The sequence below is a fragment of the Cucumis melo genome, chromosome 2 (assembly GCF_025177605.1).
Source record: "Cucumis melo cultivar AY chromosome 2, USDA_Cmelo_AY_1.0, whole genome shotgun sequence".
Lineage (NCBI taxonomy): Eukaryota > Viridiplantae > Streptophyta > Magnoliopsida > Cucurbitales > Cucurbitaceae > Cucumis > Cucumis melo.
In genome coordinates this window covers 25,554,603-25,577,413 of record NC_066858.1, presented here as the reverse complement: position 1 = coordinate 25,577,413, position 22,811 = coordinate 25,554,603, and the positions used below count along the sequence as shown (strand labels likewise).

Below are 22,811 nucleotides of genomic sequence, written 5' to 3'. Positions count from 1 at the left end.
TCGAATTTAGAACATTCTTTAAGTTTCATGTTCCCACAAATTACTGCATTTATCCAAAACCAAAGACAGCATATAAATTTTTTCTACGGTTTCTTTTTTCAGATTATTATTCTTATTTTAAACGTTGACTTTTCTTAATCCTGCTTTCTCGAGCTTTCCAAAATTTTCAATTTTATTCGAATAACATTTTAGTTAAACCCTCCTTTTCTATAGCTTTTTCAATAATAATAATAATAATAAAAGATAATAATAATTCTCATAAAAAGTTAATATATTTTTAAGAGCGATAATTTAGAAAAGATTAAATTTAGTTGATATTTAAATTTTCGTCTCTATAATTTCGTAAAGTTTCTAAACAAAACTTGTGAAAGATTTTTCAAATCCTGAATACTATTTTTGAAGTTTCGTTAGATTAAAATCGCAATTTAAGTTTAAGATTCTTTTATTTTTTAGGATGGTTCGAATGTCTTTTCACGTGCTTTGGTTTCGAGTCGTGGGTTTTCCAGTTGTTATTTAATATACTTATATACCTACTTAAAAAATTTACATTCAATTGGGAAAAAAAAAAAAAAAAAAAAAGAAGGTAATTTAAACCTTAAAATATGTTATTGGAAAGAGCAAATATCAAATTATAATGATTATGGGTGACGTGGATATGAGTTGGCAGAGACAACGGAAATTTCGGAGGAGTTATGGAAGCTTATTGTCTGATTAGATGTTGATTATGTCTGACGTGGCTATGAGAAGGATTAGCTTAAGGAGTGGCGCACAACGTTTAAAACCCCATAGACATTGACGTCCAAATTAAATCCTAAAGCTCATGCTTATGCCTCACGTCATATCAAACCTCATTATTCACAAACATCTTTTTTGTTTCTAACAACTAATTTGAATTACCTTTCATCAAGTAGTGTTTGGGATCATTCAAATCTTTCTAATGTAACATCATTGTATTAATAATTGCTGATTGTTTGTTTGTTTGTTTTTTTTTTTCTTTTGGTTGAGTAATTATTATTTTTAGTTGCGGATTACAAATTGAAATTCACTAAATACTAATAATATATGATTTTTCATGCAAGATTTCAAATAATTTAATGTGTGAATGTATTTTTGTGGTTTATATATAGTAAAAATGCTAATAAATAAAATATTTTTAAAAATCAATTAGGACTAAATTTAATATTTAATCATTGAAATTATGTAAAATAAATTTGAAACGCAATTATAATTGAATAGACTTGAATATGTTCGATATAATGATACTTTTGAGTTGAATTCAAATTTAATTATATATGTAATTGTTTCGATATTAATTCGGTTTTTTTCAAAAGTAAGAGAGTTTTAAAATATTAATAAAAATAGAGTAATCTCTTCCGACGAAGAGAATTTTGTGATTAACTTTACTAATAAAATCATTGAATGATATACCACTTAATCTAAGATAGAGTCAAGTATAGTAAGCCGATAACTCAGTTGACATATAAACATATATGTTTTATTGATAAAATAAGGTAAATCTCTAATGAAAAATTAGAGCGATGAAAGATGAGATCAAATCATTTCAATTACGTCCACATTGGTTAAAATTAAATAAGTTAATTACATTGTGTGCATATTTAACAAAATGTGCTAATTTTGTTTATTATTTCACTTAATTCTCCAATTGTGAACCATCTTCGGTTAAAATTGGAGGATATATGTTTATTAAATCCGTGTATCACCATCATCACTTCATTCTTTAGTTAATATCATATATTTTTCATATTTACCAAATAACTATATCATACTTTTTGTTTACTTTTTACATTTATCGAAAAGCTCAGTGTTACAAAATTATATAAAAACATAATATAATAATTAAATAATTACTATATTATTAATAAAGTAAAAAAAAAAATGAGGAAATTAAGTTTAGCAAAAACAAAAAGAAAGTATTTATATAAGAAATTAGAAGTTGTAGATTAATAGTTATTGAGTTAAAAGTAAATATAGGAAGAGAGACTAAAGTTGAATTAGGAATGTATGATTCTTATCCACCGAGAAACGCTGGGAATTCCTCCATGAACGACCGTCAACAAGTAATAACCCGCCGGTGCAACATTTGCCGACGGCGGAGCCTCCACAACGGCACTCATCCATTCCCCATTCCCGTCTCTCTTCATTCTCTTCCTCCTTAGTTTCACCAACCTTTGATTCATCGAAAACGAGTGGGTCGCGAATGGCGGGGCGTAAACGTTAAATTCTATAGCATCTTCCTTCCTCCTTCTCCCCAATTTGAATTGAACCGTGAACTCTCCACCATATTTGATGCCGTAATCTCCGCGAGCGTAGTGTATCGTCACATTTTTTGGCCTCTGATAGTTGTATTTTGACTCAATGTAGTGTGGGTGATATGCTTGTAATCTGAGTTCTGTTGGGTAAGGTACGTTACTATATGTGTAATTTTTATGGGTATTTCCACCGGCAATTAAGATTCTTCCATCGGTGAGAACGATCGCTGATGAGTGGTACATTCTTGCTATTTTAGTTGATCTCAGGATTGAGAATCTTCTGTTCAGTTGGTTTTTGGGCTTGTAGAGATAGGGTCGAAGGGACGCGTTTCTTGCATTCCCCCATCCTGCACAACCAGTTTTAGCGCCATTGATGATCAAAATATTGCCCGTGGGAAGGATTAGCATATCGTGTAAGAGCCGAGGTTCTGGCATATTTTCCATATTCCATTTATGTCTGTTCCCAGTGATCACCATTCTTCCGCATGATCGCAGACCTTTCATGAACTGCCCACGTCGTGCTGCTCTGTAAGCTCCGGTAACAGAGCCCCCACATACCATGACTTCGACCAATTGAAACTTGTTTCTATGATCTAATGGGAGCATCACTGAGGAGCCAGTGGCAGGGTAGTTCCGGGCTCCCCCACCAGGTATTCGAGGAAATGTCTTCACCACTTTGTTTCGTCTATAATTGAATAGAATAGAGTCTCTATTGGCGAAAATGAACAAGTTCCCATCAGTGGAGAGATGAACAAAGGGATAGAGGTTGTTTCCTCCCTCACGATTGTTAAAAGTCCGATGCAAGAATGGGAGATCATACGACTTCTCTTTCCCCATTTTTGGAACGAATTCATAATTGAAGGTTCTCTTACCACCCACCACAAATAACCGATCGTGTTCGGGAAGGACTATAGTTGTAGCATACCAACGAGCATTTGATAACAACTTATTGGATTCACTCCAATTGCAATGATGGTCTTTACAAGGTCTGAAGTTGCGGATTCTTCGAGACCCGCTACCATAACCACCTGTTTGTAATAACGTCCCATTGCTCAGGAAGGAACCAGAGGAGCACCAGGTATCAGAAGAAATTCGGAGAGCTCTGACTTGGTTCTTTGAAATGTCATACTCCACAGAATGGGCATAGCAGGTGGGGTCTATCATGTCAGCATCAGACGTTGTACATAATTTTCCCCCAAATCGTCGTCGGAGTCGATATCCAGACGGCCCAGCACTAGTTTGATCAAATATAACAACAGTGTCGTAGTGTGTTAAAGCCATGTGCATGGCTATCACGCCAGTGTTATTCAAAAGAAGATTCCACCTTCCTGCTGTTTGCGTTGCTAGAGAAACTCCGACTACAGAACGGATTTTTGTACATTGTAGCAGTAGCACAACGGTGGCTTTCAGTACATTGAGTACTGCAGAAAAATGTCTATGGTTGGCCATGTTGATTGGTCTGAGCATCATTGGAGGAGGTGAAATTGTTTATATAACTTCTTCACTTAGTTGAATTGAGTAATATCGGCAGAAAAGTTAGCTCATTCAAGAAACACCGTAAGTTATTTTGCCAGAAACTCAGGCTACAGAAGTTGAGCGTGAAGTTTGCCTAGTCTACTTCTCTCTATAACGTATAGGAATCAAGCAATTGCCTCTTTTTGTGAAGGTGTTTGGTGGAGTTCAATGTCGTTGCCAATGAGGTACCTAAGTTCTCATGTCCCACTAAAGACGCTGTAATTACATTCAAACTAATGTGAAACTAGGTTTCATAAAGAATTTGAGGTCGTTTGTTGCCCCGGGGAGATTAACAAATATCATTTCTAGATATTTTATGGAATGACAAGAGAAAACATGACTGAAAATCGGAGGAGGGAAAAACTATGGATATTTACAAAATTATATTGTTCGACTTACCAAGTTGACACTTTTTGAGCCCAGTAAAGGAGTTGCAAAGATGACTCAAGCAAGATGCTGGAGTTGATATTGTGACATGAGAAAGAATCAGCAGAGGGTTTTAGTTTTTTTTTTCTAATAAAGCTTTATCCTTGTGTCGATAAAGCTGCGGCATATGGGACATAGCTGAAGATCCTGTCCACATTCACAACATGTCTGCAGATAAGTGAAAGGTTAGCGTTTCTTCAGGGGAATGTTTCAGATAGGTATCAAAAACTTCAATTTGGAAGATGATGATTACCTGATGTCCACAGCCAAAAGCCATATCCTTAGCATTGGAGATGCAAATGGGACAAGCCTGCATCAGAGGGTGCAAAAAATTCTTCATTTCCATTTTACTAAATAGAATAGAAGGTCAAGCTTAGTCGCTAAGATAGTATGAATCTGAAAAGGGTAAAGAAGCACTTACATGGGCATCGGAAACTGAACTTAGAGGAGGTGCGGTTCGGACAGGAGCAACTCCACTAAATGAGGGTGGCGTTGGGCGAGAACTGCTTGAGTTTGAGGTTTTTTGAATACTAGGTCCATAAAAAGGAGGGGGAAGAGGAATCCGGTCGATTGCCTTCCCTCTACTGACACTGGTAGAAGCAATGAAAGAAAATATAATTTGAGAAAGAAATAATGAAAGGAAATACAACATCATTTATCTGAAAAAAAAATTCTTGAATATACTACTCTTGAATCTTGTTATTACCCCAAAAGACCAAGCTCCAGTGTTGCTTTGTACTGGGAGGGTATTTCCATGAGTGCTGCAAGAGCAAATTCCGCTTCCTTTCTGGATCGATCTATATTCTTTAACATTATGTTTGTGAAATTCACGAACTGTCGAATCAAAAGTGCAAATCTCAGATTGCATATATACTTCAAACAGTGACAGAAGCAAATCCAACCTGAGAAACAAAATACCAAAACCTCCCAAGAGAAGTCCTTACTTGGAAGTTATCGAAGGCTCGAGCTGGGATATTGTCGTCAAATTCCCTCATCATGTCCCAAGGCCCATCTCCAACTCCAACTAGTATAATCGACAGGGGATATTTGCTGCAATTCAGCACAAAGTTACAGAACTTCCGCAGTGTAGTAATACGAACGTCATATTTCTGTCCATTATAGATACCTTGAACCTACCTAGCTTTCACTATTGCTTCAATGGTTTTCTTTTCCTGTGGGCTAAACTGTCCACGCTCAGTATCAACACTTCTTGTGACCTGAAGAGAGTAGTCAGCTTGCTGAGTGTATTGCTTCATAAATATAACCGATTGAACTCTCAATTTAATCAGCCACGATTATGATTATGAACGGAAATGGCAACATACATTATTGCTTAACTACTAACTTTTTGAACATCTGGGAACAAACAGTAAGTTATGTTATGAACATGAACCTCTACATCAAGCAAAATTGAAGTGAGTGGGAATAAAGATGAAAGTACCTGACCATCAGCTATTATTACCAATACATGGTATTGGCCGCCGCTTTGCTCGACAATTGTGATAGCCATTTCGATGATAGGTGCAAAAGATGTCGGTCCTGTCCCAGGGATGAATAATGAAAGTATACTAAGTACAAAATAACAACGACAGAGAAATATGACATAGCAAACAGGCAGACTGCAACCTGCAAGTCGAAGATGCGGCACCAGTTCCTTGTATCTACCCAACACTTCTTCAAATCCATTACAAAATCGCTCGTCGGAATAAAAGCTGAAAACCTCTTGGTCATGAGTGGATGCTGCCAACATTGAGATGCACATACTTCACTACTGTTAATTCAAACAATTGTGACCGAAAAATAGATCGATTACACAAGTCTTTGGAAGAAATACCATCTCCAAAACCGAAGCAAGGAATCATATTATCTTCATCAAAGGAAGATAATGTTTGCCCAATAATTGCTATTGCTTGTTCATAGGGATTTTGCTCATCTCCAATATGATGCAAACTTCTACGGTTGAATGATCTTGCACCTATACAAAGGGCACAGTTAGCATGTGCAAATGCTACTAAGGAAACCGATACAAGAACATCCGATGGTCAAAGCAAGGCTGAACCTGTCCACTCATTGCTCTTTGTGAAATCTATACCAACGATAAGATTCGAGGACTCCAGGCCAGCACGAGCTAATGCCTCAGTAACCTATGAAGAGTATCAGAGCATAGAAATAAGTTTCATATTGAAATATGGAGTGTCAATAAAGTCTTGAAATATGAATTGCAGCAAGACCTGATCTAGACTATTATAGTTATCATCTATCCTTGAGTACTTCCTCTCCAGCCTCTTTCTTGTCTCAGGGGCTTGAGTTCCACCATAGCTAGGAGTTGGAGGTGCATACCGAGGTGTGCTTCTCGATTGAGTATATGGCGACTCCGGATAACCATAATGACCCCACTGCTGTGAGTTCGACCGACTAGACGAATTCCGTCTTGAACTTCCATGCTTAGAACTTTTCCCACCCATCACTTCACAAGAACTCTACAACATGTAGTGGAAAAATCTCAGTGTTTTTACATATAGAGAGGAAACTACATTGCACAAAACAAATGAAATGAATAAGTTGTAAGATCAGAGAGAACCCAACAAACGAAACAACCCCAAATCTTCTACGAGAGCTTCGTATCTTTGTACAAAACACAGGCAAATTCAGACTCCTGTTTGGTTCAAGCCTGTGCATGCAAAGATTTCAAAAAGAAAACCCAAAGTTCTACAAGACAATCCAATCCCTACCCAAGACAAAACAAACCCAAATCTCCTAAGAACAATGCTAAAATGTAGGATCGAAGATATGGATGAAATTTCACAAAAAGAAAATAGAAAGAATCAGAGAGAATTCAATCATCCACCGACAAAAAGGGTTGCAAAGTCGACCACAAGAGCTACATTCAGAGTTTCATCCATATTTCTTCACAAACCACAGCAAACAAGAAATTCCCATCACCAAAATTTCATCAGACAACAGAATCCAATGAAGAAGAAAACTTACAGAAGTGGAAAATTCTTTCAAAGTAGTTTTTGATGAGTAGAGAAGAGGGATGAAATCGATTGATGGGTTGGTTGCAAATATAAAGGATTCTGATGTAATCTACTTGGCGATGGTTAATTTCCAGGAAGATTCCTGCGCAGCCAAAATAATTTTGATTGCCATTTTTTCGCCGATTCTGACACCTTCTTCTTTGGCTCTATCCTTTAGTTTCACTCTAAAATTATTTCCAAAATCATCAAAACCCGAATTTTGAGGGAAAATTAAAAAGGTTGTATCTTTAATGATCGACCAATTATATAATAAAGTGTTTTATGATTAAAAAAAAAAAGTGTAGATTTCATAAATAATGTTTTGTTTTGAGCAAAACTTGGGACTGTGTTTTAACAAACCTACAAAACTAAACCCATATTTTGTTGAGCAAGTCATGTGCCACATATCTCGTAATTATTATACTCTTGTTTAGCTTTTTAAAATTCAATATCCCATTCTGTTTCTTGTTATTAGATTTTATTAAGATTGATGTATTTTTAATTCTAATTAGGATAATCATGATAGAGATGAAGATTTTACCTAAGTAAATATATGACTTCACTTGTTGAACTATATATTGTTAAGATTGTTTAATGGAGCGTTTTAAGTTTTAGTTAATTATTAATATTAAATATTTTAAATTTCAGGATGGGTTTAATTTTCATTATTTTTTAAAATTATTTAAAATTAAATTTATAAATGTTAAAAGGTAAAAAATTAAAATAAGTATAGAATGAAAAATCAAGATTAAAAAAGGTATATCTTGAAACTTAAAAATTAAATTGAAATAAAATTTAAACTTAAAATAGATTACATAGATGACAAAAAAAATTAGAAAAAACAGTCGATGACACTTTTTTTTTTCTTTTTCCATATTGTGAATATGATAAATAAAATATGAAAAGTAATTAATAATATTAGATGGTTATCAGATACTTATTCGCTTTTAAATTTGCTACTTTTGCACTGATATGAACCCTGTTATTATAAAACTTTTTTGCTATTTTTTAAACGTTCATGTTTTTAAACTTAAAAACTAAATTACAACGTATAGAAGCTTAAAAAATTAAACAAAATTTTGAAGCACGGATAATGCATTTTTTACAAGTTAATAATAACAAAATCTATTAGAGATATGGTAGATTTTTGTGGTTTATTATTAATGGACTAATATTTACGATTTAGGATAGATTGCTATATAGATCTTCACAGATTTTCAAGTTTTTTAAAATGTTGGTATACATGTCAATACTTTCATCTAATAGTTACATTTCCATTTGTCCTTTTCAATCATAGGAGCAAACAAATTTTTGTTGACCTATTAAAAATAATTTGTTTGGAAAAGATTCGGATATAAAAATCTTGGTCTTGGAAAATATATTATCTTAAAAGAATATTAAAATGTAAATAACTACGTGTCATATCGTAACATTACAAGTCTTTTGACCAATTGATTGATATTGTCGAATGTATTAATTAAAATGAAAACATGTACGTGTCATGTTGTAGTGCTTTAATAAATTTCCTTATTGCATTAAAAATAAAGAAAGAAAGAAAGAAAGTTGCTTAAGAATGATTTTTGGATAGCGTAAATTGACTTCATTCTTTTGTGTTGATGAGACTTCTCCACTTCCCAAATTTTTATATCATCTTTATTGGAAGATGACCAACCCATTGAAAGACACTACAAAAATTAGACAATGACATTATAAAAATACATTCATTTCTAATCTTTTAACTTCATTTGTATTTATTTGGTCTTTCTTTCAACTTTTTTAGGATTCCATGGAGTGACGATTGGTGACAACAATCATTAAAATGAAAAAGTTGCATTTGAAAGTGTTATTGGATCAGGTTAGGAACGATCTACAGTCAGGTTGGGAGTTTCAGTCCCAACACGATGGATCCTTGAATGTGGAAAAGATCTTATGACGTCAGCGAAAGGTTAGATAACTTGTATTTGTAAGGACGGATTAAATTCCAATACCGTATTTAGGAGGGTTTTTCCAGTGGTATTGATAGACACTCATAGAGGAAAAGGTATTTTGTCTACGAGTGTCTATCTAGAAGATATATTAAATAAAAAACTAATAAAATTGAAAACACGTTCACTCAATAAGTTGCTTGTTTTTGTATTTTATTTTATTTTATTTGTTCATATTGATAACTCTCTACTCGTTAGCTCCATGTGTCACAAACTACCAACCTTCAATAAACTAATGTTTATTTTTAGAACATTTGCACAAAACTTGTTTATTGTTTATTCAATCAATGAAGAAAGCATATTTATATTAAGAATAGTATGTCATGAGAGAGATGATAAAACAAAAATTTTTAAAACCATTTAATTGTTGAATTGATATCATTTAGATTAAATTACAAATTTTATCGTAAGAATTAGACTCCGCTCCATTTTAATCCTTATAATTTGACTTTAGACTTCATTTTATCTTTAAGATTTGTATTCAATTTTGATTTAATTCTTATGATGAAAAATTATTCATATCATCATCCTATAAATATTTTGTTCACGTGACAATTCCTCTATTTATATAAGAAAGAAATGTATATTTCAAGTGGGTAAAGCATGATCTAGAAATGATTTTGACCTTTAACAAACATGTAGAAATGTAACTAAAACTAAGTTTGTGGTGTGGATTGAATTGAAGATAAAAAATCACTAAGATAAGAATGAAAAATATGATTGAAACCTTTTTACTTGGTTTAAAAGTCTATTAGTGGGCTCAAGTCCCCAGAAACAATATAGAAGAACGGACATTTCAAAAAAATGTCAATGTCTCGTGATTTGGGTTGACTAGTTGAGCCATTAAATATATATCGATCAAGAAATAAATGAGTTAAAATTAGACTGACACACTGCAATTTCGAGTGTCATCTAACACTTCCTACAAACACATCAACTGTGAGTATGTGCTAACCTTATGAATAGTCTCATTCGACCACCTCAAAAAAAAGATAAATGATCTCTTAAGAAGATACTCAACATTACTTTTGTAGTATTTAGCTGAATCATTTACTCGATACGAACTTAAGCATTATAATTCAATAAGTTAACACCATAGGAAGAGGATCTTTTGTGCATGTTAACTCATATAAAGGTCAAGGCCACAAGACACTCTCAAAGCAATCGAGGGCGAACAAGATCCAACACCGACAAATATAAAAGAATGTATTATTGACTCTAAGTTGAAAAGGTTTGTTCCCACCCCATGTTGTATGTAATTTCAATTGGACTGATTTTACGGGGTTCGGATTTGGGTTGAGCAATCCGACTAGGTTGCGGGTTCGGGAAGAACGAGAAAACTCCGAGTGGATTATCTCAGGATTATCTTTATTCTTAATCCGAATAATGAATTTTCAGATTCTGGATAACGGTAATCCTCGTGGGTTAAGGATATAGGCGTTGGATAAGCTTTTGTACATTCTCCTCACGTCCTCTTCTGTACAGAGCACAATAATGGAAGCTCTGGCGCTTCCTTCCCTGAATTCACTCACCATTTCTTGCTCTAATTTGAAGAAAGGGAGTTTTTCCAACTTCCCCAGAAGCTTAAATCACTCTAAATTTTACGAACAATCCACCTTAAAGTTCAGCCCCCTTCATGGTACCCACCGCCATGTTCGTAATTCTATACCCTTTTTTCAATTTTGGTTGTATTTGATTCTTTTCTTGGAAGTCGTTCAAGAAACCCATAAAAATTAGTGAAAGATTGCTGTCTTAGCTCCCATTGTGTTTGGTGATTTTATTTCCTAACACGATCTCTTTGTTTTTTGTAATGTCGATGTTTTTTCCAGCATTTCAATGTTGTCAAAATGCAAAGTGATAGCGAAGACTATGAGCTGAAGCAAATGAGGGATATGGCTGCAGCTAAAAAGAGATGGGATTCTCTGGTTGGTACTCAATGTTTGTTTATTTTGATTTGTATTGCTTTTTAGTGTTGTGTCTTCAACGTTTGTTTGTTGGAATGCCTTGATTCTGATAAATGACTTAGAGAAATGACTCTAAAGACGCATTTGATTTGTAATCCAAATTGTTCTTATGATAATAAACTGCTCTCTCTTTGCTTGTAGATGTAGTTACTCGATATTAATCGGCAGAGCAATCTATCTATCTTGTAACAATTATTTGGGATTTAGGATCCAATTTAATTTTGGAAATCAAGTAGTAACATGAATGTTCATTATGTTCGGATGGTTTGGTCATACTCTCTAAAGAGTGGATTCTTCAACTACATTGTTTCTTGGTTGCATTCTTTAAAATTTTTAATTTTTACATTCAAAATTTTTGGCTGTAATCATTTGTATTTATAGATCCGAGAAGGCAAAGTGAAAGTTTTGATGCCAAGGGAAGCTGGTTATGCTGTTCAGCTCTCTGATAAGACATTGCTTGATGTGCGTCCTTCTATAGAACACAAAAAGGTAAACTACTGAATTGTTTGTGATAAAAGAAAAAAAAAACAAATCTCACCGAGAGGTGCCTTGGAAACTTTGTTTATAAAAAGTAATGATTCAATTTTTGTCTTATATTTCTCAGTGATACATGTGTATAGCTCTTCAGGGCCCTCAGTACTTGTAGATTCTATTGTTGAAGGCATAGTCCATGGTTTGCTCAATAGTTTATGTGGCACTGTGAAGTAGTTCCTAGTGCAAAAATGTTGATATGGTTTTTGCTAACCTTCACTAGCCATCTAGGGATTTTGTGACCAAAAACATCTTCATATTTATTCATTGTTGGACTCTTGAACTTATGTTTGTGCCATGTTTTGAAGGCATGGGTTAAAGGCTCAACATGGATCCCTATCTTTGAGGTTGATGACAAACTTGATCCTGGAACTCTTTCTCGAAAAGTCACAAGCTTCATGATGGGTACCATGAAACCCTTGCTATCTCTTCTTTAAAGACCAAAGTCTAGTTCTCTGGTTGTCATCTTTTGCAGCTTCTCATTCAAAGACACGAAATTACTTTACTTAATTTCCTTCTCAAGATTGCTAGAAAGATTAGTGAATCATACAAGATTCCTAGAAAGATTACTTATTTTTGGCAGTTAGTCCCTTACATCGTTCTTATATTTGCCTAGGGGGATGGTGGAGTGGTGTGCCTACCGTATCCTACAATAGGTATAACGCAGGCCATAGCAATTCTTCTGATTCTTTTTGTTAATTTGTGTTGTCAATATTTACTTTTTTCACTCCCTGCACTTCAACAGCCGATTCTTATCAGAAGTTCAAGAGAAGTTTCCAAAAGACGCTGACCTTATTCTTGCATGCCAAAAGGGGTTGAGGTAATCTTCTAATTTTGATGGGCTAAGATGAAACGTTTTAAATAATCGACACTGAGTAGTAAATTGAAATCCCAACTTGGGCTATAGTGAATTGTGATTTTCAGTGACTCTTAATCATGATCTTCTGACTTCCATGTAACCAGTGAAGGAAAAATAGCTCAGTTAATTATAGTTGGAATTAAGTATACCAATCCCACCAACAAACAGCGGGTTAAAGTTCTGTTTAAATATCTCCGAGTTGAGGGAATGCCCCACGCTGTAACTTTACATGAAATCATTGGACTAAATAATCTTCTAGTATATCGCACATCCAACATTGACTAATATTATCATGAAAAAGAAAAATTACTTTAGTGTGATACTACTCCTTTTTTCTTTGTATCAGATTATCACTAAAAGAATCAAACCAATGATATTGTTAATTACTTCAAAAGTTCCAATTGTAAGGAATTTATAATCTTGGCCGGGATTCTTTCATCTGAACAACATTTTTGGAAGGTCCCTGGCTGCATGTGAAATCCTCTACAATGCTGGTTATAGAAACCTTTTCTGGGTTCAAGGCGGTCTAGATGCTGCGGAAGAAGAGGTATAAATATGTTTACTCCAAAGTTTCTGCATCCTCTCTGTTTATGCTTCCTGGTATCTATGGTTTCCTGTTAATCCAATCTCTAAAAGTAAAATTTGGTTATATTATTTTACTTGGAACAGGATCTTGTCAGAGAAGGTCCTCAACCTTTGAAATTCGCTGGGATTGGTGGGCTTTCAGAATTCCTTGGGTAAGAGCTGATCTTATTCTCTTTATATTCATTCATTCTGTATGCCTATGGCACTCCAACTCCAGGCTGTAAATCACTCATTTGCAAGCAAACTAGTTCTATAGGCAAAAATAGTCGAACATATTTCGAATAAATGCATTTTGCATAATCTAAGACAATGCCTAGAAATAGGATTCAGTGCGACTTGTGAGTACTTGAGAATGACCACTTTTCATGAATTTACTTTTGATTACAACGAAATCCTCAACTATATATCCTTAATTAGTGTTTTCTGGATGATTCAAGAGCTATATCTCCTGCAGAAATACTATGAAGTTCTTTGTTAGTGATACTATTTATTTCAAAGAACAAAAGAGAACATTTCAAATAAATCCACTATCCTTTGAAACTGCGCATCTCCATATCCTCCAACTCACTTCCCCTATGACTTTTTAGTTGGACAGATCAACAAAGGATAGCTGGTGCAAAAGAAGGTTGGGGTTATCGCTTGGTTTACTCTGCTCGTTTGGTAATATTTCATCAACATATATCAATTAACTGATTTTTTTTTCCATCTTAAAACTTCTTTCCTTCAACCTCCTGCATAATTTTCTTGGCACAGATTGCAGTCTTCATCTTTGCGGATGCCTTGTTTATTGGCGTCCAACAATTGGCTCGCTATGTTCAGGAATTACGGTCTCACTGAGATGACTATCTGGAGTTTGTGTAGTAGAATGAAAGACATTTGAGACTGAAGTCTTGAAGTTTTGGCTAGAGTAGAGAGGTTATGTGTGATGGAGAAATTTGTTGATACTCTATTGTATATTCTTGAGTCTAGTTTTCATTTTTGTGCAAGAGCCTGCCCATTTTGCATTAGTAGGGAAAGAAGTAGAGATTTTGAGGTGGAATTTACAGCCACTTGAAGAAGTACATGAGAATGAATAATAATAGCATGTTATATTGTAGGTAACTCTTTCCATTTCTTCTTCGTAATATAATTTCAATGTTTTGCATGCTTTTACTATAACCAATATCACATACGAACAGCAAGCAAAAAACGCTATCATAAGCTTTGATAACATTTTTGGAGATGTGGTCACGAACAATGTCATTGAAAGTTCTACACTTTCTATAGCATTTTTTTTCCACTATTAAAGGTGCCGTAAAAAGTCCATTTTCAATTACAAAATTGTCAAGTTATAGCAACAAATGACATCATCAACAAGGAACGCTATGATGACTTTTTCATAGCGTTATTTTATAGCAATAATATAACGTTATGAAAATAATTTTAGTGTTTTTAATACGTTGAAAAGAGATGTGATTTCCATATTATAACGTAAACAATAACTAGAAACATACTACCAAAACTATATTATAACCCTATTTAACAAAACTTAGTATACCATACATTATCAACATTGTGAAAAGTAGTATGAAATTCTTTTTCAACAAATTTATATAGTTTATGGTGTTGGCAAAATTACTGTATTTTATATCAATAACATTTTTCTTAGCGCTAAGAAATACTTTCAAATGTTTTTTTCTTGTTCATATTTGTAGCTCTACTTTTCACGTATATGATTAAAACTTCTACTTTAATGAAAATAAAAATTTGTAAAATTCTAACCTACAAAAGTGAAATATTAATACCAAAAATTAATTTAAGCAACATCTAAATGCTCAAAATAGATACAAGATCACATCTAGTTCCAAATCCACACAATCTCATGGAAAAAATCACATGATCAAAAGTTCATACGATCAAAAGTTAATCTAGTTCTTATATAAATTCTATTCACATACTAATTAAATTCATTACCTTGAGAAACACAAGAATCTGAGTAGAACAACTAGAGATATACAACTCAAGCATTCTCAAAGGTGGGGTGGTGAAGAACTCAATAACTATACTAAAATAAAGAAGTCAATAAAAGGAGAGTTATAACTCACATACTATATTGATGCCAAGAAAGAAACAAACTACTTTGACATTCAAAACAGCAGTAACACTTTGGACTCTCAAAATTATCTAAAAAAGTTCAAAAAACATTGCATAAATTTTCTATCCAATGTTTAAAAAAGGGCAAAAGAAACACTTGAGAAATGAAAAAAAAAATGAAAGCAGAAGAATGTTTTCTTCGAAGTTGAGAGGAAATACCTGAATATCCTTATGCTTAACAGGTCTAGGAAAACCTACAAATATTTATAAAGCTTAGTGAAATATTTGAAAAATAACTCGGTTATCAAAGTTAAAGACCGAAAATATGTAAAGAGCAACCATTCATATGTACCACTCCAAAGTTCACAACTCTCCAACCATATCAACCTAACCCTAAATCATTCTCAACATTTTAATTACAGATAAAATCCTCTTCAATTCTAACAAATAATCTAACTAACTTAAAGCCACAATGCTTTAATTTTCTCTCCTTACAAAGCCTTTGTCACTTAGGACTAGAACAAAACAATATAGCCAAGTTCAAAATAGAAAGATGTTCGTTTAGACATATCATGTATGATTATAAAGAAACCAAATATTTAGTCAATTTATTAATACCTTATAGATATTTCAATCTAAAATGCATTCGCTAAGTTAAACATGTATATGTTATGATAGGTCGGATGGTTGAATAAGAAATTTTGGAATCAATTATAAATTGTTATGTCATATACTAAAATAATTATATTTGGGATTAACTAAAAGTTGACATGTGTCCCAAATTAACAATTTTAATGATGCCATAGTGTTTAACGATTGGATCAAATTAATTATTTTGGTTCAATTAAACGTCCAAATTCATGTGATTGAATCCATGGGTAGACGAGCAGACTCAAATCATAAAAGCCTAGGAACTAATTAAAATATAATATTAGTAACGTTTTCTCTATTTTAAAAAATATGAAATAAAATAATGGTTATATATGTTCACTTCTTAGCACACAATCGTTGTTTCTCCAATTTCTCTCTTGTAATCTGAGAGCGAAAACAAACTCCCTCAACTCATCTATTTCTCCATTCTCCCTCAGCTTTGCCGTATCCTTCATCGGAAAACGCCATCACCGCCATCTTCTTCTTCTCGGTAATTTATTTATTTCTTTTTATGTTATATTTATAATCCGCGCCTCGTTCAGTAACAATTCATAATGTACCACTCAAAAGTTCACAACTCTCCAACCATAAAGCAAAAATGAAAGAAACAAAAATCAAGTAGAAACATTAATTTGTGAGTGGGTGAAGAAGGGAAACCTGAGATGGAACAGTTGTGGAATCTTGGAGAAGACGAGGAAGAGGGAGAAGGAAGATCGCTTGAGGGAGCCTTTTGATCGGAAATGCGATCAGAGGAAACGGGTAAAAGCGGGAGATAGCCTTTGCGAGGGAAAAACAAACCTTCCCGCCTCTTTTTCAATCTAACCTATAAAAAAAAAAAAAAAAAAAAAAAAAAACAGATATTTATAATTGAAAATCAAAATATAATATTCCTAACATTTTCTCTATTTTAAAAAAAAAATATGAAATAAAATAATGGTTATATTTGTTCACTTCTTAGGAACCGCATCACCGCCATCTTCTTCTTCTCGGTAATTTATTTCTTTCTTTTATCTTATATTTACAGTCCGCGATGATTTGATCATTGAATTTAATTTACGAAGCATTGGTTTAATGTTCATCTCATATGCCAATCCACCAGGGTTTGAATCTCCCTAACGTAATGGTTTTTCTTTTTGATTATTTTAGGTAATCAAAATCTCTGAGAATGAATCCGAGTCTGCTTCCTGTGGGCTATACATTTTGTCCTACTGATGAAGAACTGTTGACCTTTTACCTTTATCACAAAATAATGGGAGATTTCATACCTCCAATTATGTTACCTGTCATAGACATTTATACCCAAGAGCCTCCACAAATATGGGAGCAATGTGGAGGAGTTGAAGGTCGAGATGTCCATTTTTTCACCACCCTTAAGAAGAGAAAATCTCGTATTATAAGGAAAGTTGGTTCCAATGGAGCCATGTGGAGTGGTGAAAGCAAAGCAACCAAAGTGTTTTCTCACGATAATACTTTGGTTGGTACTTTTAAACGGTTTCATTACGAAAACTCAAAGATGACGAAGGTTGATGATTGTAACAATATCTACTCGTGGATCATGTATGAGTACACCCTTCAACCTAATCTTGTTCCACAAGGAGTAATACATGATTCATTTGTACTATGTATGCTTCGAAAGAAGATTTTGAAACAACACAAAAGAGCACCATGTACCAGAAAAGAGCATCTAATTCCTAAACGCAAAAGAGTGGAAGGACAAATTTCCATTGATAGAGTTGAAAACGAATGTTTCGTCAATACGAGACAGTTTTCAGAACTACTTTTGAATGGATGCGATTTGGAAGAACAATCTCAACTTCTTTTTCAAGAAAGCGGTCATCAACCTTTAATGATAAACTATTCAGGTGAAACGGGATCGAATAGCCGACAATATCATAATGACATGGGACTTATTAGTGAATGGTAAGTAAACTGATGAATTTTTTGCCTTTAAGTAATTTAAGACTTTTATTTGTTCACAATGCTCTAAAAAAAAGACTTTAATTTTTCTTACAGCCAACCAATGCAAATGAAACCGTGGTCGAAAGATATGACATTTCGTGAAATATGGTATGTATAAACTAAAAACATTTTTATTTTTATATATTATATTGAAACCAAATAGTTTCTCAATTTTTTATTTTATTATTAAGTTTTCCATTATGTAGATATATGAAATTATATGATAATTGTCTTTCGATTATTAGACAATGTTCCTAACGAAAGAACTTTGCCTTTTCTTATAGTCCAACAATGGAAATGATGAACCCTGATCAAAACTGTTCAATCCAAGATGAAGATGCATTATTTGCGAAAGAGATCGAGATGGCTTTTGAACAACAATGCAACGATGACGCGGCACTTTCATACAAAGAAAATGATTCAAATCGTGATAACGAAAACTACTAGGGTGGCCATCAAAGTTTATCCCACGCATAACGTACATGTATGTGAGTTTAATTAACTACCCATAAACATTTTAGTTCATAATTTTTTATTTTTTATTCATCTTTTTCTCAAATTCATAATTTTGCAGATTGGATGATCGTGACATCAACCATTTAACTTGGAGCACATATTAGATCTTTGTTCACTTATACTTTTTAGTTCAAGTGAGAAATATGTAATTATCTATCTTTTTCTATTGATTTAGTTTAAATATGACATATGTAAATGACATTATTGTGTACAACATTTTTTCAATAAATAAAATTACGATGATTTTATTCATTTTTTATAATAAATGGTCTTAATGTGTGCAATATTTATTTATTAATAAATGATTTTTTCCTACCCACACATATATATATATTTTATACCTTATTATAATCTAAAAAAAAGTTAGTAAATTATGGTGGTTATTCAAACTCTATAGAATTAGTAAATAATATAAATTTGTATAGTGTGTGTGATGGTCAAAGTCAGCCAAAATATTGGGTCAAAAGTCAAACATTGTGGGGTCAAACTTCTTCTACTTCTACTTCTACTTCTCCCATTTATTGGTTCTCTTCTATTGATTTTCATACCCAAATTTCATTTAATACAACAAAAGAAAAAGTCATTCATACACAAAATTTGACAATTATTTGTCCTATGCATTCCCTTTCAACATTCAACTCTAACATACACCAAATTTGACAATTATTCTCTTAATTCCTTCGTTTGTTTTCGAAAATCGGGTTTTTTCAAAAGTAAAAGAAAATAGCATACAAACTAAATTGGTAATTAGAATAGTAACGTTTATGTCATACAATATTGTGAAGTTTTTTCTTTTATATGAACATTTCGATATTAATATTTTCTTTTTCTTTTTTTAAATCAAAGAAAATGATATCAAAATAGACCGATTTATAAAATAAATGAAAAGATAACACAAGAATAAAATATTTACAAAAGTAATATATGTTAACTATTTTTTTAAAACGTACATTTAGTTACTATCATAGATAGACACTATTTTTAATAGTCACTGTCGATAATAATAACGAGTAGCTTTCGTCTTTTTAGAATGAGAAAAGAATTTTTTAAAATAGCAACTTGGCGTCGACTTTTTAGTCTTTCATCAATTTTTATGCTATATACTCTATCATTGCTTTTTTTTTCCCCTAAACGTCGATTATATACAACTTTTTCTAAAAACAAATATGTTTAGTAATTCGTCCCGTTCTAATCTCTTTATTAGAAAAACAAAATTATGAAGAAAAAACCAAAAAAGAAATTCTTTGTTTTGTTTCTCTCTTTTTCATTGGAAGAAAATAAGTTGACAATGTGAAATAAAATAGAGTTTCTATTTTATTAGCCAAACCCCATCAATATCTTATATGTGTATATATATATATATATATATAATGTGATGAGATTTCTAAAAGGAAAGACAAACTCAAAAAAGTAAAAAAGATTTAATAAGAGAGTCAATAATTCGAATATTTCTTACAATCTTTCACATATAATATATTAGAATTTATCAAAAAGTTAATAGTAAAAGGGAAATGATATCACCATCAACTTAAAAGTTTACATAATCAAGAATAAAATCAACATTATTACAATGGAATAATTAAATAACATCTAAGTAATTAATAAAGTAATATGTTGTCACAACAAAATAAATATAATATATGTACCAAAGTATATTTTAATTTCTAAACACATTCAAATTATTAAAGTATTTTCACATTATAACTTTTATATTTATACTCAATTAATCCCTACAAGAATTACAATCTTTTTCTTTTAAAAAAAGTTATTTAGTTTTGTTAGATTTGGATTTTTTAAATTATTCTATTTTTTATACTTAGATCAAAACAACATGCTTATCGACCTCGTTCATTATATCAGTTGACTTATACAAATTATTGAAATACGTTGCATTATATAATTAAGAGGTGTTTTCCTTAATTTTGTCGGGTAGGGGATCGAACTTCCAGATCCTTAGAAGGGAGGTCATGTCATTCATTACTAAAATAAACTTGATTTGGCAATAAAGGATGTTAAAGAAGAGAGAAAGAATGGATGTTGAGATATTGTAAAAAAAAAGGTATGGAGTATACGTCTCACTTAATAAGGAAGGAAAACGAGACTAAAACATCAATATTTTAGGAAGAATCAAGAATCATAGTGAAAGTTCTTAAATTAGGGTGAGCCCCACACATTTTATTCACATTCTCAATTTTGGCTAAAAAAAAAATCAACCCGAAGAATAAAGTAAAATCTCACATCTACACATGATGTTACTCGGTAGAGTGATGTCATCTGTATTTGTTGTCACTTCAATCTCATCTAAAGTTTATGGTAGGACGTATATGACGTATTTAGGATGACTATCTCACGTGTCGCTTAGTTAGTCTTACACATGGGAAAAAAAAACACTTTAATTCATAATTAAAATAATACTAAAAAAAAAGTTGATTCTTCCCTCTTATTTATCATATTTATTATTCTATTCACTTCTAGATATCACGAACCCTTCAATTAGAAAACGACTACTTGTCTAAACATAGGAACCAACATTTACATATTTGACTTTACACAAACTTTGACTTTTAAAATAAAACCGAACCCCCTTTCTTTTTAATATCATTGTGTTTTTATTTCTTAAAAAAACATGAAGGAATAGATTAGAAACAAAAAGAAAAATTAAAGAAGAAGAACGTTCGAGAAATTGATTATTTAACAACAAATATCATATCATATTGATTATAATCGGCATAAATATTGTTTATTAGAATTCTTCAATGTTAGTCGCAATACCCATATAATGTTGGTTTTCTACTAACACTATAAATCAAAAATTTTGTACTAGCAATAACATGTTCATACATTAAACTAAATACAAGCACAATAACCATTGAACTACTTTTAGTAACAAACTCGCAACACGTCACTAAGTAGCAAGATAACATGTGTGTAATGTGTACGTTGAGTAAAAGTTCTTCCATAGCGATATCCAATAAATAAATATACCACTAAAACTCTCCGACGTATTTAACGACGCGTATTCCCAACACGTTAAAAGTGGTTTTTTCTTACAGTGAGAAAGAGGACCATGGATCAGTTAGGCTTCTAACAGGGGCAATGTGTCTTTCAGGATATGGTCCTAATGAGATATTATATATAGGCCAAAGAGAGCTTGAAGGGCAACAATTGGAATTTACGTGTTCGCTTTGACGTTCAAATTGTGGGCCTAATACCAACAACCGTCCTTCTCACCTTTCAACCCTAAACCAACCTTCTCACCAATTTCCCTTCCCCCTTATTATTATTACAATTTTCGTAATAATAATAATAAAGTAGAAATTAGAAAATAAGATTTATCTTTTCTCTATTTCTTTTTCAATTTGTTGCTGCCGACTACCAACCTAATAACACTTCACACCACCAATTTCATTGTAAGATAAGGATTTTACAATGTAATCCATTTGGAAGGGAAGGGAAGGGATGGAAAAGGACATAATGGTAAAATACAAAACACCGCTATGTTGGGTTGGATGTGATGGATACATGCGTTCCACATCAACACATGCACTTCCCAATTTTTAGTTTTTTCCTTCCCCTCTTAGATAACGTACTTAATTATTAATTAAAACAAAACAATATATTTTAAAATCCAACTAGCTAGCCACCTCACTCCATCAGCTACTTACACGTGTCCCTTCTCTAACTCCCTTCCCCCTCCACGTGTCGTAGTTCTTGTCCACGTCGAATCGGATCTCGACTCGACTTCTCTTCTGGCGGTTGGTAACTGCTAAGGATTTCCATTTTATATAAAACTGTAGATAATGTTTTTTTTTTTTTTTTTTTTATAAATAGTGAAATCCACGTCCTCCTAATTAATAATTTTGGTGTTGTTTTTATACGTCTCTCCTTGTGGAAATTAAATATATCTCTCTTTGGGTTTCTTAATTGGAACGAGATAAATGATTTTTTGTCATTATTCTAAAACTATATATGTTGCTAATTCTTTGCGTTATGGTTTATTCTTAATATCATCTTATAATTTAATTCAATTCAATTCAATTCATTGAATTAGGAGGAATTTATTTCTTTAGATTTAATTGATTATAAGGATTGTTTTGAAGTGAAAAAAAAATTAAAAAAAAAAAAGGATAAATAAGGAAAAAGAGGAGATGGGCCAAACACGCGGAAGTTTGGTCGTTGCTTGTGGCTTTGCTTAAACGCATTGCCTTTTTCCTTTTTTTCTTTTAAGTTTATTGAACTTTCGTTTGCATTATTTTTAATTATATAAAAATGAACTCAAATATTTATAAACTTTTAAATTTTATGAATTATCGAGGATAGTTTTCTGAATATTTTTAATAATTTTATCGTTTGAAATGATTTGGATCGGTATTTATAATGTATAGTAATTTTAACGATAATAATCAATTATAAAGCAATATTTTTTAAAAAATTACAAATATAGCAAAATCTATCGGTGG

The 22,811-nt window shown here is 32.4% G+C and overlaps 3 protein-coding genes across 12 annotated transcripts; 1 reads left to right on the top strand and 2 right to left on the bottom strand.

The window, feature by feature from the left end:
* Positions 1 to 1,910: 1,910 nt before the first annotated feature.
* LOC103502363 (E3 ubiquitin-protein ligase RGLG2-like) lies at positions 1,911 to 7,440 on the bottom strand. Of its 10 annotated transcripts, none has more exons than XM_008466278.3 (13): positions 7,200 to 7,440; positions 6,793 to 6,882; positions 6,443 to 6,691; positions 6,271 to 6,355; positions 6,046 to 6,186; positions 5,838 to 5,951; positions 5,653 to 5,750; positions 5,349 to 5,428; positions 5,156 to 5,261; positions 4,918 to 5,045; positions 4,633 to 4,801; positions 4,465 to 4,521; positions 1,911 to 4,379 (listed from the first exon to the last, which is right to left on the bottom strand). In XM_008466278.3, the coding sequence occupies exons 3-13, from the start codon at positions 6,674 to 6,676 to the stop codon at positions 4,299 to 4,301; spliced, it is 1,293 nt and encodes a 430-aa protein (XP_008464500.1). In that variant the 5' UTR covers positions 6,677 to 6,691; positions 6,793 to 6,882; positions 7,200 to 7,440; the 3' UTR covers positions 1,911 to 4,298. The 10 variants fall into 10 exon arrangements, with proteins under 10 accessions (XP_008464500.1, XP_008464501.1, XP_050937106.1 ...); XM_008466279.3 differs by having other exon boundaries at positions 6,798 to 6,882; XM_051081149.1 differs by lacking the exon at positions 7,200 to 7,440 and adding an exon at positions 7,060 to 7,073 and having other exon boundaries at positions 6,798 to 6,882.
* LOC103502362 (aldehyde oxidase GLOX-like) lies at positions 2,013 to 3,719 on the bottom strand. Its single transcript, XM_008466276.3, has one exon. It carries the CDS (start codon positions 3,717 to 3,719, stop codon positions 2,013 to 2,015), a length of 1,707 nt encoding a protein of 568 aa, XP_008464498.2.
* A 2,947-nt stretch (positions 7,441 to 10,387) lies between the features above and the next one.
* Positions 10,388 to 14,253, top strand: LOC103502364 (rhodanese-like domain-containing protein 11, chloroplastic). Its single transcript, XM_008466280.3, has 10 exons — positions 10,388 to 10,866; positions 11,043 to 11,138; positions 11,559 to 11,666; positions 12,017 to 12,113; positions 12,325 to 12,364; positions 12,454 to 12,528; positions 13,027 to 13,114; positions 13,237 to 13,304; positions 13,740 to 13,812; positions 13,906 to 14,253. The coding sequence occupies exons 1-10, from the start codon at positions 10,708 to 10,710 to the stop codon at positions 13,987 to 13,989; spliced, it is 888 nt and encodes a 295-aa protein (XP_008464502.2). The 5' UTR covers positions 10,388 to 10,707; the 3' UTR covers positions 13,990 to 14,253.
* Positions 14,254 to 22,811: the final 8,558 nt, after the last annotated feature.